The sequence below is a fragment of the Echiichthys vipera genome, assembly GCF_963691815.1.
Source record: "Echiichthys vipera genome assembly, chromosome: 12".
Classification (NCBI taxonomy): Eukaryota; Metazoa; Chordata; class Actinopteri; order Perciformes; family Trachinidae; genus Echiichthys; species Echiichthys vipera.
Genome location: NC_139837.1, coordinates 3,671,810 through 3,689,609, shown reverse-complemented (window position 1 = coordinate 3,689,609; position 17,800 = coordinate 3,671,810). Strand labels below are relative to the sequence as shown.

Sequence of the window (17,800 nt, the reverse complement as noted above, 5' to 3'; positions counted from 1 at the left end):
GATAGATATCGATGTATAGATAGATATAGATGTGTAGATAGATAGATAGAGAGATAGAGAAATAGATAGATAGATATATAGATGGATAGATGGAGAGATAGATAGATAGATATAGAGCCCAACTTGTCCGCAGCACACCTCTTAATTTCTTGTGACAAATGAAAGCCATGCCACTGAGCACATCGCTGGCCCGTGTGATGGACAGGCCACCTCTTTAAATCACACGGGGACGCACTCATATCTGCAAGGCTGTATTTGATGGCGAGGCAGACTGCAGAGGGAGGAAAATGGAACAGAACAGTCAGGACAAGGGGCGTGGTGAGGGGCGTTACACCTCGGCAAGATGGCATCGGTTGCTATGCAACTGGGCACCAAAGCTATTTATACACCGGCCCCCTTGTCCCCCTTTTTTCCTCCCCAAGCTCCACTGCGACTGATCAGGACTGCTAGATTGGAGGCACAGCTCTGGGATGTGTGTGCACTAGGGTTCAACGGAGACCGGTACTTTGTGCCATTGTTTAGTTCTTCAAAATCAAAAATTCAAAGCGATCCCGAGGTTTGTGTGTTTCCTCACAATACTTTGTTCCTCACATGCTGATACTAAACACGTCCGCTGAAGCCAAACCCATAGAGTTCTGATTTCTCTGTTTACTCTGTGAATTAGGGTATGGCAATATATCCTCTAGATGATATACAGAATACATAAAACCGTCTGCTGTGACTGAAACTATTTATGCCACCACAGCTATCCTTGGCCATTTGGTGGATTCGCCAAAACCAGGCATTCCCATCTGGTTCTGTTATCCATAAACAATTTCAATTCTCAATTTCAACAATTGTCAGGGGATGTTTCCTATAATTTAAATACTATATAAAGGTAGAAAGTTAAAGACATTCCCTGGCTTAATAACCCTTTCACACATGCACTGCAACCCAGAACTGATCGAGACATTACCAGGAGGAGCTGGGGACGAGAACGCAAATGTCTGAATCGGTTGGACCGGACGTTAAACAGACATGATGTCTGATTGAGCCCGTGTGTGTGAATACAGCTGCTCATTGTGTCGAGCGGGTGTGTCGATGACGATTCCATTGTGCGGCTCGCAAAACCGTAAGAAAAGAAACATCGGAGGGTGAAGGAGAAGGGTGGTGTTTCGTTGACACCAATGAAAATGTCTCGACGAGGTTCAGGACCTTCTGTTGCTAAGGGCCGACACTGAAATCATCAGACAAACTCAAAGAGAGTTGTTTATGAGCAAATAACGAACCGGCCATGTGACCGCGGTGTAGCCCGTGTCTTGACCTGCCTCCTGTACGCTCTACCCAAGCGCCAAACCTTGTCTAAACCAGCGTTTCCGTTTCCTATCACCTGTTGCGTGCTACATGTGGGAACGGGAAATCCTGGAAAAGGCCCGCACCTGATTTTCCTGACATTGATGAGCGTCAAGCCAAAAGACGTCTCTGATTATATATTCATTTAATTTTTTCGGCTCAAGGTAAACGGGTTAACGCGAGGCTGACCTTGGCCTTTGAATAACATTTAAAACGTTATTTTAATGAGCTCGAATCAGCCACAGCTCTTTATCATCGTCCTCTTGTCCTAACAATGAGTCCTCCCGTCGAGCGTAGCCATCACTCCGAGGCACCTTGAGAGCACGCGTCTGTCAATCTGTTAATTTCCTCTTATTTAAACCCTGAACTTATTAACTCTCATTCGGCGCGACTGTGTTGTTGCTCTGCATCACGGAGCTGAGAAACCAACCAGACAATGGATGTGATTGAGAGGCGAAATAGATGACATTATTGAATTTTAATCACATCTTTTCTACGCCGACGTTGAACACGGCAATTACCTGGCTACAGGACGTGAGTGTGAGTGTGTGTGTATGTGTGTGTATGTGTGTGTGTGTGTGTGTATAGGAAGGGGTTGGAGCGCAAGGCAGGCGACTGGCTCATCAGGTTCTCACAGCAGCTGAAAGAAGGTCGTAAGTGGCTATCAGCGCACCCAGCCCTGTCAGGATGGATCCCTCCTGTCGCAGCGTGGCCGGCTCCTTCCATATGGAGAGGGGGCCTAATTATCCACCACCAATGGCTGAATCAACATTTGATTATATCCTTCCTAAGGCTGCTCTGAAAGGCTCTATTCAAAGACCACTTTTATGTCTTTTCTCTCATAATCAAGAATGGCTGTTATTTGCTAATGATAAGTTTAATTTTCGTTTTTCTCAACACAACCCGTGACACGCTGCGCATGGGTTGTGTGACATATATGTGCTAGTTTATGCCCTTGTGTGCGCTGATTATGACTCTAAAAGTTTTTAACCCGAACTGTATTTGTAGGGAAATCTATTTTGTTTTAAGTGAACTAGTATGTAAATGTTTCAGATGACAGTTGGATGAACGGTGACGATCCCAGTGCTCTTTGTGTGGAGCGGTGTTGCATATTTAAATTAGATAAAAACACGCCTGTACAATCTGAACATTGCACTTTTATTGACTGAATATGTTTCTGTTTTGCCACAAGGCTGAAAGGAAACCCACAAATCCTTTTGTTTTCATTGATTCCTTTGTGGTCGGCACACCTGTGCGTGATACAGGGAATGAGCTTTCCGTCTTGTCAAAGCTGCATATTTCACCAGCGTAAAGACAATCAAAAGGTTTCTGTCAAAAAGCTCTCTAACCGTCAAGCCTCGGGAACGCCTCTCTTAAAAGCTGTTGACAAAAAGAAAAAAGCTGTGATTTTTAAATGTATTGTGCTTTTTTCCCCCCTCTTTCACAGCCAGCGCAATTTGGCAGAAATCACTGAGCTGATCCACACGGCGTTCCTGGTGCATCGTGGGATAGTCGATCTGAAGGGGTGGACGGATTCAGACGGCCCGCTGAAGGACATGGAGTTTGGGAATAAGATGGCCGTCCTGAGCGGCGACTTCCTGCTAGCAAACGCTTGTACCGGACTCGCCCAGCTGAATAACACTAAGGTACCCTGTGTGTCAGTTACAAACTGTAGCCCTGTGAAAAATCTGACCTGACATCAGTGGTATTAATGAGAAACGCTGCTGTCTGAATATGAGCTCCCGGCGGCCCTTACAGCTCCACGTATCACTGTCGCTCTTCACCCCTACATCTTCTCTCTCTCACACCACACTCATCCAAACTCAACATCTCACGCCTGCGGTGATTATATATTGCAGAGTTCCCATGGATCCTGGAATTACTGGCCCATTATTGATTTTTGAGAGGTATTTTCCTTCTGTTTCAGCAGAGTACCTGCAGTGCAAACATACTATGCATCCATTTAGTAGAACAGCATGAAGTGCTAATCTGTATTAGCTTCATATTTTTTATTTTGTCTAAAATCACTGGTGCTGACTATGCTCACACTGCCCAGTGTGGCCCACTGATGCCCAACTAACCTGAGGGCCTGCGAGACGATCAACAAGATTAGCCTGGTTCATGACTGTAGACTCTATACAAAGATGGACGATTCGTCTCCACTTCCTCCCACTGTACAAAAGTGAGGTCTGCCCTGTAGTGATCAGTCGCTGGAGTCCCACCCTTACGCCCGCCGGACCAATCTCGAGTCAATCACAGCTGTCATTCGTGATGTTCCACCCTGCTTTTATAGCATCAAATAGCTCATTTAATCCAAACGTATCAGTAAAATGAACACTAGAACAAACATCATCATCAAATCCAAAACAAACAGCCAACTTGCGCTAGCACCTGGTCAGGACACACCGCAAAAAATAGGGCGACGGCCGCTCACCGTCGGCCCAACTTTGACCCACGGCCGACCATGGCGTTTCCCCGCCTTTATGGTTCTATGGTTTCTTTAGGTGTCCCTCTTTGCTTCTCTGTTATAGTGAATATCATTCTAATAGACAGTACCCAAGTCGTCTTTAGTGCATTTCCCACTCCTCCAAAGACCTCCAAAACACAGGTATTTACATCAACAAATGGTAGAGAATGTGGTCAGGGGACACCACGGGAATCCTCCTTATTGAGTTTTCAGTTTTGGAAGTGTGTGTGTGTGTGTGTGTGGTGGTGGTCTTGTAAGTGCTCCACAGATCATATCTGCTACGTAGCCTGGTAACCCCACGCTGACAGATGCTGTCACCACGCTGCTCTGTCAGAATGCGGTTGCCAGAGTGGATCAAAATAACCGTCCCCACATCCCCCCCGCACTATCGGTCGGACCAGACCTTATCGCCTTCCCGGCCACTTGTTATCCAGCACACACAGTCTGGGTTCAGACACACCCCTCCAAAATACGATGATGTAAGTGGTATCCATGGTGCTTCATGTATTGGAAACACAGCAGGAGTTACAGGGAACCAACATTTCCTTTGTACATGAAAGATCATTTTAAAAGGTGTGGTATTTCCTTTACAGTGCTGATTGGCTTTCATTAGGGTTTGCCACTGCACCCGTACTATGAGAGATAATTGTTCTGCTACAAATTACAGTAATGGAGCTGATGTTGTTTCCCTAGAAGATGGAGGAAAAACACACTGAGAATGAAACGATGGCAGATCTGCGGATGAGCTAATGATGATTTAATCACATTAAGTGGCCGTTCACATCAAGCAGGTGGCACCGGGTGAATAGAAGTTTCGGAGCATCTGTCCCTTTTAGTGTAGTTCATTGTCAAGGTGAGAGCAATGGCACCAAATTACCACACAGCAATGTTTGAAACTATTAGTCCAATCAAAGCAGCGGCGCTGTTTATGAAGAGTGTGACTGTAATCTGAAGCGAGCACAGGAAACGTCCCCAAAGTGGAAGTTTTTAAGGGTAATGGGGAGATGGACATCGGATAGCCAGCAGTTACTCGTGTTTGGAAAGGTTAGCAAAACAAAGTGAAGCCAGGGCAAACCACAGTGTGCACCGATGCTCATATTCAGACGTGCTTTCCTGAGAACAAGGGGGAAATTAGATTACTGCAAACAGGAATGAAAAGTCCATCTTCCTGTGCTAAAGTTACACGAATGGGATTTGTTATACGGTCACATTTAATGAACTGCTGGGATGATAGGTTACCAAAATCCTGTACACTTCCTCTTCTGTTTGTGAGTTCATGTTGGCTTTCGTCCATGATTTGTAATTGAACCTATACAAAATATGTTTTTTGTCTTTGGTGCGGATGAAAGAAAACAATCTGTAGATGTGATTTTACCCCCAGAAACATTTAAGTTTTGGAAGTCATTGCTCTGTTTAGAGGGAGACGTTCTGGACAGGAAGCGCTAAAGTGGCACTGCGTTCCCACGTTTTGTTCCGCGCTAAGACGAGCGTCTTTGGGGCGAAATCCGCGGAGAAGCAGAAAGTCATACAGTGTGACAGGATCTGCAGCCTCCCACTCAGGAAACTCGAATGTTCGACCGATGAAAATAGTCCCACATGTTTGTTGTTGTTTGCACATGTACTGCACATGGATGTTACGTAGACGCGTACGCAACGAGAGCCAGCGTGAGCAGATCAGAGCACACTTGTTGTGTTTTAACCCTTTAGACCATGGGTGTCAAAGTGATCCAGTAAAGGGCCGTGTGGCTGCAGGTTTTCATTCCAACCAAGCAAGAACACACCTGACTCGACTTATTCAATCACCTGAACTGTCTTCACACAGTTGATTTGTTGGATCAGGTGTGTTTTTGATTGGTTGGCATGAAAACCTGCAGCCACAGCGACCCCTTACTGGATCACTTGGACACCCATGCTTTAGATGGAAAGGCAGGCGTGGAGCGTTATTAAGAATTTCCACTCTAGAATATGGTTTCACTTTTTTGCGTTTATAAGTCCCAAAAATGCCATCGGCGTCTTAATGAAGGCACATCTGATAAAATATTTTGTCGTTTTCGCACGATAGCGTTGGCGTGTAAACAGGGCTTAAGATTTTGAAAACATTCACACACTCATCAAACCTTTGTATCAGGAGACTTTACTCTCCATTACGGACGCACATTCAATAAGAATGACGTATTGGGGAGCTCATACCTACTTTAACCAGCATGGGAATCAAGACCGAACTTGGCACAGATTTTTAAAAAGAATGGTCAGAATTGAAACGGCAGAGATATCCTGACGTCTAGTCTTTCGGGTGAGTCAAGCTCCAAAAGCACTGAATCCTACATTTCCCATGATGCACCTGAAAATATGCTTTTGTCTCCTAAATGGCTCATTTCAAACCCCACACATCTACTTTATAAAAATAACCCAAATTACAACGTCAGGGGTGTTTTTTCAAAAGTGTCAGATGATATGAAAAGATAATTATTCAACATTATACAGCTTTTTCACAGGTACGCTTTTGGTTTAGCTCCTGATGATGAAAAAAAGGCACACGTACAGGTCGTTGAATTTAGAATTACGCTTATTAATAAAGGCCTTTTCACTCAATCAGATATGCTCATTGTGTGATTCTTGTTCTTCTAACTCGGTCTGATATGAAAAACGGCCCGTGTGTCATCATTGTCCCCCATCTTTTCAGTACAAAGTGTGACGAGGTGACCAGTTCTTGCAGTTTTCAAAGTTTTGCTCATAAACCGGCCGTCTTTTAAGGCAGTGAGAGCGACGGAGATTATGTATCGTGGCCTTGAGAGGAAACCTACGCCGCTACTTGTATAAACTGTAAAGTAATCTCACCGCCGGGCTCCGGTTTCTTCCCCCCATGCAGACCTGTCGGCAAAACACGATCTGGCTGGATTTGGGAATGGAGTAAGAGGGAGGCAGGGGGAGAGATTATCTGATACTTTCCAAAAAAAGACCCCCACTGGCCCCCACTTCCCAAGGCAGGCAGAGACACCACATCTGGTAATACTGTAGGCACATTGTCCTTCCAGGTCTGTGGGCGAAGCTCGGGTTTCCTCAATATTTTCCCCCGGCAGATTCGGTTACCCAAAGGGCACGGCGAGTCTGGCGGAGCAGCCAGCGTCACCAGACTTTGATGATGAACCAAGGATGTCTGGGATGAGCTGAAGGAGCTCTAAATTTAACCCCATTCATCTGAACGGTACAGGCGTGGCCTCCGCTCCTCTGTCCACGCTGTTCTGTGCTGCGGCTGTGAACGCACAGACATAATTCGGCTTTTTCACTCATTCATTGGAGGCACACTCCAAAGATGCAGCCTATCTTGTGGTCGATAAGGGGCCGGTAGTGTTTCTGTAGTCATGCATGCCCCCTGCAAGAGGAAATGGGCAACTGCAGTCTTAAACAAACCACTCAGGCCTCGACAAGGCACTATATGACACATTTCCAGCCTATTTTAATCAGTTTACCCTATTTTCTTTTCTTTTTTTCTATAGGTAGACAATTCTCTAATGTCAGTTTCCCAAAAGCAGCATGTTTTTCTTGCATTTCCTAGTATATTGATTAACTTGTCCAGGAAAGAGTCTGTGGCCTGGTGAGAGAAGAAGTGGTTCTTTCTCATGTTCCTGTTTTCGTTTGCGCTCCAACGTATAGATCAGGTAAGTATCAACAGATCAAAGGTATAAACGTGCAACGCTCAAAGGCACAAAGTGAATGAAATCATTGAGTAATTTGTGGAGAAAGAGGAGAGCTAAGAGGACCCCGAAGAGGAGATCCTCACTCCCAGAACCGTGTTAACCCCTCTGCTCTCCGGACCCAGTCTTGGTATTTGGTCTCACCATCTGCCTTTTAGCTCCATTTCAGCCCGTCAGACCGGACGGACACCCGATCCGTCTCCATCGACTGGGCTTCTCTATAAATACTGAGTATAATGAATGAAGGGGAGCCTGGATCCGCTTTATGAAATCAACAGGAGCTCCCCCACGGGCCTGATAATGAGCGGCAGAGTTTGCAGCAGTTCACCTGGTCTTCAACCCTCATCTCACCTCTGATTTCTTCACCGAACCAGCTGTTCAGATGGAAGCGCTATTAGCCCGCGCTTCGACACCGGGTCTAATTGTGTTTTTTAAATTACAAAATGTCACGGATGAACCGAGTCGCTTGTCTGTTTTGATCGACCTCATTTACATCTACATTTTAGGAGTTTAATTGACGCCGTTAGCCGGAGGGATTCATAACGAGGGAGTAGGTGATCGGTTCAGCGCCCGAGTCCAAGGAGACTCCGACAGGACACGAGGCTGTCGATGGACACGGTGCAGATCGAACCCGTTAATCAGCTCTGGCTTACGGATAACAGAGGACGGCGTGTAAATGTTCTGATAATAATGAAACTGCAAATCTGAACCCAAATGTTTTTTTTGTGTGTTTGACAGGTCGTCGAACTGATCTCGAGTGCCATCGGTGATGTGGTTCAAGGAATCTACAGCGAGAATCCCAGTAATACTGAGGTAAAGCATCTAAAAAGGGTTTATCAAAGACGTCACATGACAAGATACAGCGTTGTAATTGGGCACTGTCTCTTAAAATATCCTGAAGAGAATTTCAACACCACGATAAAGAGAGAGTGACGTGAGACTAAATATAAATGTGAGGTAAATGCAGACATGGCGACTCCAAAACCAGTCGCACACAATAAAATCGCAGAGCAAGGAGGGGTTGTTTTGATCAAGAGGCTCTGATGCGCTCTGCGGGAGCTTTTGAGATTGTACAAGAGAAGCTGTGAGAGCTCGGGCCCACAGCGTCTCTGCCCTTTATTTGCTCTGCAGGAGAATATTCTCAGTGATGGCGTTGACGTGGCGGGCTGGGAGGAGCACACGTTCCTCTCCCACGGGGCTCTGCTGGCCAAAAGCTGCCAAGCGGCAATGGAGCTCGCCAGCCACGACAAGGAGTCCCAGAGGTTGGCCTACAAGTATGGCAAGCACCTGTCAATGGGCCACAAGGTGAGTCCGATCGTCCCACACCCCCCACATACAAACACACAAACACCGGGGAAGTTGTTATTCGGAGGATAAATCAATAAGGATCAACTTCCAGCTTCTTTTAAAAGTTTTAAACGTGTGTAACTGCCCTGAAAATGTTACTGTAGCTGCTTATCCCCTCATTTATATGGTCAGAATCAACTTTATTGTAAACAGATTACACATCAGGAATTTGACCTGCTGATTTTGCGCTTGAATGCATAAATATATAAATATACACAATGAAAAACACTTAACTTTTAAAGATTTACACAGAATTTAGGAATTACATCTACATAAGAAGTTTAAAGGAAAGGTAGAGTGCGTATCAATGGAGGTCCCGGGCCTTGTTGCGGATGGGAAGAAGCTGTTCTTGTGGCGAGAGGTTTCGCCCCCTGCCGGAGGGGAGTGGTTCACAGAGTTTATATCCAGGGTGGGGGGTGTCGACCATGATCCTCTCTGCACACCTCCAGGAGACTGAGGATCATGGTCCTGGGGGGACGGCAGGCTGCAGCTGATCCCCTTTTCTGCACAGCGGATGATACGCTGCAGTCTGGTGCCTCACATCTTGGAATAATAGTTCCAAAAAAAATAATATTTAAAAGAAGGTTTTGCTGGACATTGAAAGAGCGTCTCCACAGAACAAAAGGGTCCTAAATCATTACCCTGTACTTCGTTGTTTTATGCGAGGCTATGGAAGGAGACATGGACGCCAATCAAAGATGGCGGTGCTTTGGCGGTATGACACATGCGCAGTGCAACTGGAGCAGACCAGATGTGTAAAACCCCCCCAAAGCATCGCCGTCTTTGATTGGTGACTTAGCCTCTTTGTCCTAGTCTTGGTTTTATGAAGGAAGCGGTAGACGAGCTAAGACTGTGTGTGTTAGACCAATCAGTGACGGTCAGCCTTGCACTTTAAGAAAGGACTACCCTCTGATTAGGGACCGCTGGCCCTGCGACTTAATTTAGACTTTTTGATTTCAGTTCAGTTGAGATTTCGTTAGTTTTCAGAGTGTTGGTTCGTTTTAGTTCCAGTCTTTCAGAAAAGTTTAGTTTAGGTTTTTCTAAACTTCGTTGTCGTTTTACAGAACATACAAAATACATGGTTGGAGAATGGTGTAAGGAATGGCCACGACGGTTAATCTTCGTGTTACTTTAGTGCACGATGTAAATCACAGCACCATCTCCTCGAAAGTCATGTCTGTTCAATTCCTGTGGTTCAATGTAAAGGTTTATTAAATTAAATGAATGCTTTTGTCAGTATGAATTATTTACATCCATTTTTTTTACCTGGCAATATCGTTTCAGTTTACTTTTAGTTTTTCTTTAAGATTTTAGTTTCAGCTTATTGAAAAACCAATCAAAATAAAGGAAGTAGTGTTTTAAACAGGCTGCTGATTGGCTTCTTGTTCCAGTGACGTACAGGAAGCAGGAAGCAGCAGCATCTAAACAGCTCCTCTTCTACATGGGTGGATAGCTGTGGCCTTATTGTAGTCTATCTATATTGGTGTGTCTTATTATCAACTGCTTCAAACCATTGCTGATTTGACAATGAAGATAATGTTGAAATGTGGGGGGGGGGGGGGGGGGGGGCTGTATGTCCAGTAAGACAATGCAGATGAAATACGTTGACTGGTAAAAATGGACGGCTTTTTAAAATGTCATCATTCTTTAGTAGATGGAGCAGTACTTTGATACTATCCTGCACGCATATGCAATTGTGTGTCCTATTATTCCAACATCAGAGGTAAACACACATGTAAGGTTAGCGCACCAGATAATGCAAACGCTCAGACGGTTTGTCAAGGGTGAAAGGCTGAATCTAATTGGTGCTGGTCATAGAGTCAGTCCCAGTGCCTCGTTGGTGCGTCCTCTCCTGCTGCGGCTCCCTGTAGCTGCCCGTCTGAGGGCCTCTGTGGCTACAGGGAATCTCAGCGTGGGAGGAAGCAGACATGAGGTCTTTGAAGGACAACCATTCTCATCAGGCTAGCTGTGCCTTTCCGCAGACTGTTCATGGCGCCGCTCATTAACGGGGTGGCTCGGAGTGTAGGTAGGCAGAGTGCACACTCAACCGTCCACGTTCTCACCACGGTTTTGCTTTGATTGGTGCCTGGGAGTCACAAGGTTTACTGTTCAATGAGTGCGTGCATCTTAACCTGATTTTCAAATGCTTCATCTTCTGTAGCTGAACTCTGACCTGCAGCCGTTTGTGAAGAGCGGCGTGGGAGAGCCGCAGTCCTTCAATTTGAGCGCCGCCCCGGTGGTTTTCCACCGCCAGATCGTTGGCCAGGAGAGATGGCGTCAGCAGCTGCAGCAGGTATGAAAGCAGCTAGATATGTTTAGACATGTTACACGTAGAAAATGAACAGATAAACAACCTCAGAGGTAAAATATATATATATATATATTTTCTCTATGGATTACAGTGTCAGAGTATGTCCACCAGTGGTCCACAGTGTAATATCTCAACAACTATATGATGAATGTTTGTGAAATTGGAGACGTTTGTGTTCTCCAGAGGATGAAACCTCACAGTACAACACTATATTTTGATAACCCATGAGAAGCTGGTGGAATAATGAGCGTGCCACCACCGAGGTTATTATAGTTAAAGCAATTCTTACCTTTCGTGCATGTGTCAGTTAGAGCACTCAGTTCTTCCCACCCTCCTCCCCCTGCCTGACCTCTGACGCTCCCCCCTCCCCCGACACGTGTGTTGAGAAAGAAATGCTGCGTTCAAGTGCCATGGGAAGTCCGAAGTTTCGGACCTCCAACTAGGCAAAGTGCTCTGCAATGCCAGTCAAAGTGAACCTCCTACTAGCGAGTTCAAGGGAGATCAATCTCCCCCGTATTCGCTAGTAGGAGGTTCACTTTGATAGGCATTCCAGAGCACTTTGCCTAGTTGGAGGTCCGAAACTTCGGACTTCCCATGGCACTTGAACGCAGCGTGAAGATGACAGGCAGGAAGCTCGGCATATAATTTTATTCGGACCGGGAAAAAAAATGTATTGGTCAGAATTTCATCAGAAATATGTGAGAATTGAATATTGATGAGTTTCAACACCTGGTGGATTTGTGTGCCATTTACTTATTATGAGCATTTTTTAAGATTTCAAAAGAAATGTGTAAGAATTGCTTTAATAAAAACTAATCAAAAAAACTAAAACTAGGTGTGAAAAAAATATTTTGCTTAACCGAAATAAAAAAGTCAAGACTCCAGAAGAAAAAAACAGGAAACTAACTGAAACAACATTCGGTAGATGCCTTTTACACCCGTCTGTCAGTAGCCAGCAATGCCACTTGTGTTGCCTTACCATAACCAAACTGTGAAAACGATAAATCGGCCTTAAAACAAGTTTCTCACGGGACTCAAACCCAGGTGAAAGTCCAGTGTGAAACCCACTCAGCCAAAACTGTGTCCGTTGTTGGGCGAGAGGGTGCAGCCACCACAAACTTCTGTGTATTCAGTTGCTCTTTATACTAAAAGGAGACGGTAAAAATAGCTGAATAAATGCCATGTACTGTAAATATTCTCACCCGGGTGCAAATAGACACTCTAAAATAAAATAGAAATATATAGAAAATGTCCATTTGTCAATTCAGTCAAACGTGTCATTACAACCAGCACGAGGACGCATTCATTTGTTTTATTGAGACTCAGATGTCTACATGACTGAAGCATTTGCAATTATCATTTTCAAAATACAGTCTTAAACAGTAAGCACAACCACTCTGTAAACTAATTGAAAATAAACTGAATTAAAAAAATTAATGAAAAACACCATAATAACTCCGGCCACCACAAAGATGCTGCTCGAGCTCCACACGACTCAATTCAAGCCTGGATGTCCAAGACATTTTTGAAATGAAATGAGGCCTTAGAGGGACTGAAGCGGATGAATGGTCGACCTTGAAACCACTCACTTTATGTACTGATGTTCTTTGTCTTGGTTTATTAAAACATTTCATCTTCAGGAAAATCATTTATTGGGTTTTTGTGAGGTGCAATTTGACGAAGAAGGATTTCTCTTCATCAAATCGTACCTTTAATAAAAAGTTGTTATCATAATGTTCAGCCATCCTTGGAAGCCTGGGCAATGTTACTGATAATGAATCTCTCTTCTCTCTTTTCCCCCGCAAGGCCAAAATACTGCGAAACCAGCTGGATTACTCTCAGGTAAGCCCACTGGTTTATGGATCGCTCTACACAGAATCTGCCTCTTCAGTGAGCTGTGAACTCTGTACTTCGCAAATGCTGTGCTCTTATCTGACACAGCCAAAGGGAAACGGGACCTCTTCTCACTGTAACCTATATCAAAGTTGAGAAATAAGCTTCCCAAAGTCAATGTGCGAGGGAAGAGGGGGGGCCGATAGGGGTGCAAGAAGAGACCGAGGCTACAGAGGAGGGGTCCGATGGTGTTGTGGCGGTTATCTGGTCCCGTCTGAAACCAGAGCAGGCGGGATCGGTTACCGAGGCCTATTTGCGGAGGAGACACTGAGGCTCTGAGACAGTGGCATTGTGAGAGAATCTCCTTCAGCAGACCTGTCGAAAAGGGGACGCGGGGAGACGTTTGAAGGGAAGGAGAGATGAGGGGACACGAGGAGGAAAGCTGAGAGCGGGACAGAGGGAGGGATGGGATATTTGGGGAGGAAAAAGAAGGACCTTGGGCTCACGAGCAAAAAAACTTAGAGTTAATTCACTCTGTGGGACCACGGCAGCCTTGATAGGGGCGTCTAACGTGAGCTAGCTAAGCAGCATTAGCTTAGCTGACCTTACTTTTTCACTGTGTTACGATAGACAGCCGCATGCTATTCATTGTGAGATTAATAAGTGTTAACCAATACTGAGCGTCTGTTGCTGTTGGGAACAAAGTCCCCTCTGTTAATATTTTTGATCCACCGGCGAACATCTGCACGCCCAGGGAATCAATGTAGACCGTACGACCTCAGACAGGGGCGCTCTTCATGAGGTAAAGGTTTGAATCCATGTAGACCGTACGGCCTCAGACCGGGGCTCTTCATGAGGTAAAGGTTTGAATCCATGTAGACCGTACGGCCTCAGACAGGGGCGCTCTTCATGAGGTAAAGGTTTGAATTCATGTAGACCGTACGGCCTCAGACAGGGGCGCTCTTCATGAGGTAAAGGTAGTAATGGTGGTGCCGCTAGATGCCATAACACACAACGGCTCAGTGGATTCGTCTATAAACAAAAATCCAGTGTGTGGGACGTTGAGGGAGGGAGACAAAGTGTGAACAGAAAGAAACAGAAATGATATAAGATGCTCTAGCTTATTTACTTGATATTATCTGTGTGTCATTAACGCAGTATCCATATTTCATTTTTTTAAACATAGCGGTTATCGTCAATACCAGTACATCGCAACACCCCTAACCTGGACTGCAGCAAAAACTGTCTGCACTGCTCTGATCTGGTGCGGCAATTAGAGCGCTGCAAAGACAGGAGAGCTGTGAGACGTCAGGGTAAACACTACAGAAACACCGACTTCAGTGCCGTTCCCCTCTCGTCGTCAAAGACGGCCTGCCAATTTGCCAAACGTAACGCACAGGGATGAATGTGGAGTTGTTCCCTTGTAGTTAAAAGTAGTAAGATGCCTCCAGTGATACCAGGGGCAGCATGCAAATACACAATTGTGGTATAGAGTGTGTGTTTCTGTCATTAAAACGTATACTTTTCCCCCTCTTCTGTACAATCCGGTTACTTGAAGACCGCACTAACTTTCTTTGGCTCATGACAGTTTGTGTGTTGACAGCTGGATAGTGGCAGCAGAGTGACACGGACGTGACAAACTAACGTGTGTTTTCAACCCTCGACAGCTTTTGGCAGCAGTTAAGTCAGAGAAAGGCGTGAGCTCAGCAGTGGACTTATGCTGTTACCATAGCAACAAGGCTCTGGAGGCCATCCAGGCTTTCCCCTCCTCCGAGGCTCGATCCGCCTTGGAGAACATCGCCTCCGCCGTCACCAAATTTTGACCTGGACTCACACACACACACACACACACACACACACACGTGTACACAAACAGAGTGTGTGTCTGCAGAGGCGACAGGACGAGTACCACTGAACAGCTGACACAAGACAAATGAACTTCTTTTGAGCCAGGCGCCGGCTCATGTCTGGAGAAACTGTTCTGTGCTGTTGTGGATGACAGCATGCATCAGAAATGGAAAGGCTATATCCATAAATGGTCATCATTAAAAAAAGACTTTAAACACATTACTTCAGTATCATGTCTTTTTAAGTGTGTTCTCTCCTCTTACATGTGGGGAAAATCTAACAGCGAGCAGGCTGCATGTTTAAAACCTGCCAGGTTTTTACCACCTTGCTTATCAGCGCAGGCACGTACCAGCCACAACGTCATTTAAGATGTTGGGAGAATCCTTATTGTCATCTGGAAAATGTGCCATGAACGGCAAATGATGCATCAAGCAGCACTTGTTCTACCATTTTTTTATTTTTTGGTATCACTTAGCGTCACACTACTTGTTACTGCAAACCTCAGATGAGGCTGAAGCTATAGCTGCTGGATGTAGCGGGTGTGTCAAATTAAAGAGCAGCTCCAATCCTGTTGTTAAAATGTCTCAAAGTCATGTTCTACCCCGTGTGTGTACCTCGACTGATAAGCACACCTGCAAAAAAAAAGTCTTTCTCTAATGGAATTTGGCTTGACATTCCCTCCGCAGAGGAGGAATGGCATGAATCAGGAGTAATGTCATCTATTTTGCCTTATTATGTCTGTCCCCATGCCTGTGTATGTGATCCAAGTCAACCCAGGGGCGGGGAAAGGTCACACAGTCTCTCCCCTTGGCCCAGCCAGCGAGCGCATTGAAGCTCCGCCAAGCAGTAATTATTAATGAAGAGACCTGAGCAAATGGACAGGAAATGCAGAGGTATTGATTGGGCCGGCTGCCCTGCAGTAAGCCGTACAGGCTGGCGCCAGCCTGGTGGCCTGTGGTTTCCCAGGCTGCTGTCTGAGGGGGGAGGGGGGGGGGGGCAGCCAAGGTGTGAAACCAGGCCACTGCTGGCAGCTGTCTGTCACATCCAGGCCACACCTGAAGGACAGAGCACAGGAGACAGGACGAGAAAAAGAGAGGCCTGAGGGTGCACAGCTAACAAAGAGGATTCTGTGTAGTTGTAGAGAACAGCAGCACGTGTTGGTACCACATCGGAATATGTCTTTGAATTTGCATGAAGAAGGTTGATGCAAGCAGGGATTGGAGCTAGAACTGCCCATATGCAAGTAATGGTTAAAAGAGACATGCCTCAAGAAGAGTTACAGTTGAGGAGTTGGTCGTGTCAACAATGTCGTAACTAGTTGCAGGTTCCAAATAAAACTTCTTCTCTAAATGACAGGAAGCTCATTTTGAACATCCTAAATGATGAAACACACCCCATTCATGGGTTTTAGCCATGCTAGCGATGTAGCTCTAGGGCAAGCCCCCACCACAGCCACTTCCTGGTTGAGCCAATAAGGAAGTGCCAAAAATGACAGTTCTCCAAGTGTCCACAAGGGGCAGGTTTCATAATAGAGCAGTTTCTCATTGAACCCATGTTAAACAGACCACAGTATAATTAAACCCGTTGACCTGGTACAAAAAAACATTCTAGTCTGTGTGTTTAGGTCAGATCTCCATGACAACACTGAGGGGGTCGAATTTTTTTGTACCAGGCTAGTTTTAATATTATTGGAGGTTAAAGTTTATGAAAATTAGGGGGGGCTCTTTGAGTGACAGCTAGCCTCTGGCCCTCAGTTCTCCTCGGAGGTAAACGTTAGCCAGATGGACGTACGCCCCTCCCCCCAACGTCACATACATGCCCTTTTTTGGTAATAGAAAATGAGGCGGAGTCAAAGTCTGACAGGATGGAGACTCCCGTAGGCGAGGACGATTGGATCAAGTTGGGAGAACGGATCCCGACGGGTATGCTACGTCCATTTTTTATAGTGTATGCTCCAGGTATGGCATTGTTGATGATCTCGGTTGGTCCACCACTTTGGTCCAGACGGAAATATCTCAACAGTATTAGATAGGTTACCGTGACATTTTCAAGAGACCCAAGAGGATGAATCCTACTAAATCTGGTGTAGCTGAGCTTTTTGTGTAGTGCTAATTAGCAAATGTTAGCATGCTAACCTGCCAAACTAAGAGGGTGAACATGGTTAACAATACTAAACGCTGTCATTGGCATTGAACTCAACCGCTCTGCCTCAGCACAAACTCACAGTGGGCTCTTAGTTAGAGGTCGACTGATTTGGGTTTTTAACGGCCGATGCTGATATTTAGTGATCAGCACAGCTGTTCAGCGATATATTACGCCGATATGTTGGCATTTTTGGCATCACCACTTCAATAATAATCAGACATGAGATACACAATTGCACAATTGTTATTGTCTGCTTTGTCTCCATTTAGTCTGTATTTAGTTGTAACCTATAACTTTCAGAATAGTTTTGAAAATGTAAATTCAGAAAAATGCGGTTGATGTGTGGATGGCTCCTAAAAGACTTTTACACTTGCTGACCATCCCACAACCATCCCAAATGACTAATCTGATAAATGCTTTACTCATCGAGAGTAGGAGTGGGGGCTGGGGACGCCCATACAATGCAAGCTAGTTTAGCTGGTTGAAGGCTTGCTACCATGAGACAGATGAAACTGACACAATGGGGAGCACTAACGTCGTTCTGCAGCTGTACACTGACTGATGTGTTTGTCAGTCTCAGGAGCACAGGCATCAGCCAATGCCAAGCATCTCAAAATGACTTTAATCGACCCACAGATGAGTCTTTCTATCACTACACTTAGTCCCACTTACTGAATGGCACTCCCCCAAAAAAAGGCCCAACACAACTGTGCAGTTTATTCACGTTTCATCATGTAAAGCACATTTAATCCTGTCCGGTCTGTAAAACAAGGATTTGTAGCTTGAAAAATCTTTTTTATCTTTGAAAACCCCAAACATTCA

At 45.3% G+C, this 17,800-nt stretch overlaps 1 protein-coding gene across 1 annotated transcript in view; it reads left to right on the top strand.

Annotated features, from left to right (window-relative positions):
* Window positions 1–15,033, top strand: part of pdss2 (prenyl (decaprenyl) diphosphate synthase, subunit 2) — a 30,495-nt gene extending 15,462 nt beyond the window's left edge. The window contains exons 3-8 of the mRNA XM_083924920.1: window positions 2,780–2,978; window positions 8,233–8,307; window positions 8,626–8,799; window positions 11,003–11,134; window positions 12,959–12,994; window positions 14,653–15,033. Coding sequence (XP_083781046.1) covers window positions 2,780–2,978; window positions 8,233–8,307; window positions 8,626–8,799; window positions 11,003–11,134; window positions 12,959–12,994; window positions 14,653–14,808 — 772 coding nt within the window. The 3' untranslated portion in view covers window positions 14,809–15,033. The remainder of the gene's footprint in view (window positions 1–2,779; window positions 2,979–8,232; window positions 8,308–8,625; window positions 8,800–11,002; window positions 11,135–12,958; window positions 12,995–14,652) is intronic.
* Window positions 15,034–17,800: the final 2,767 nt, after the last annotated feature.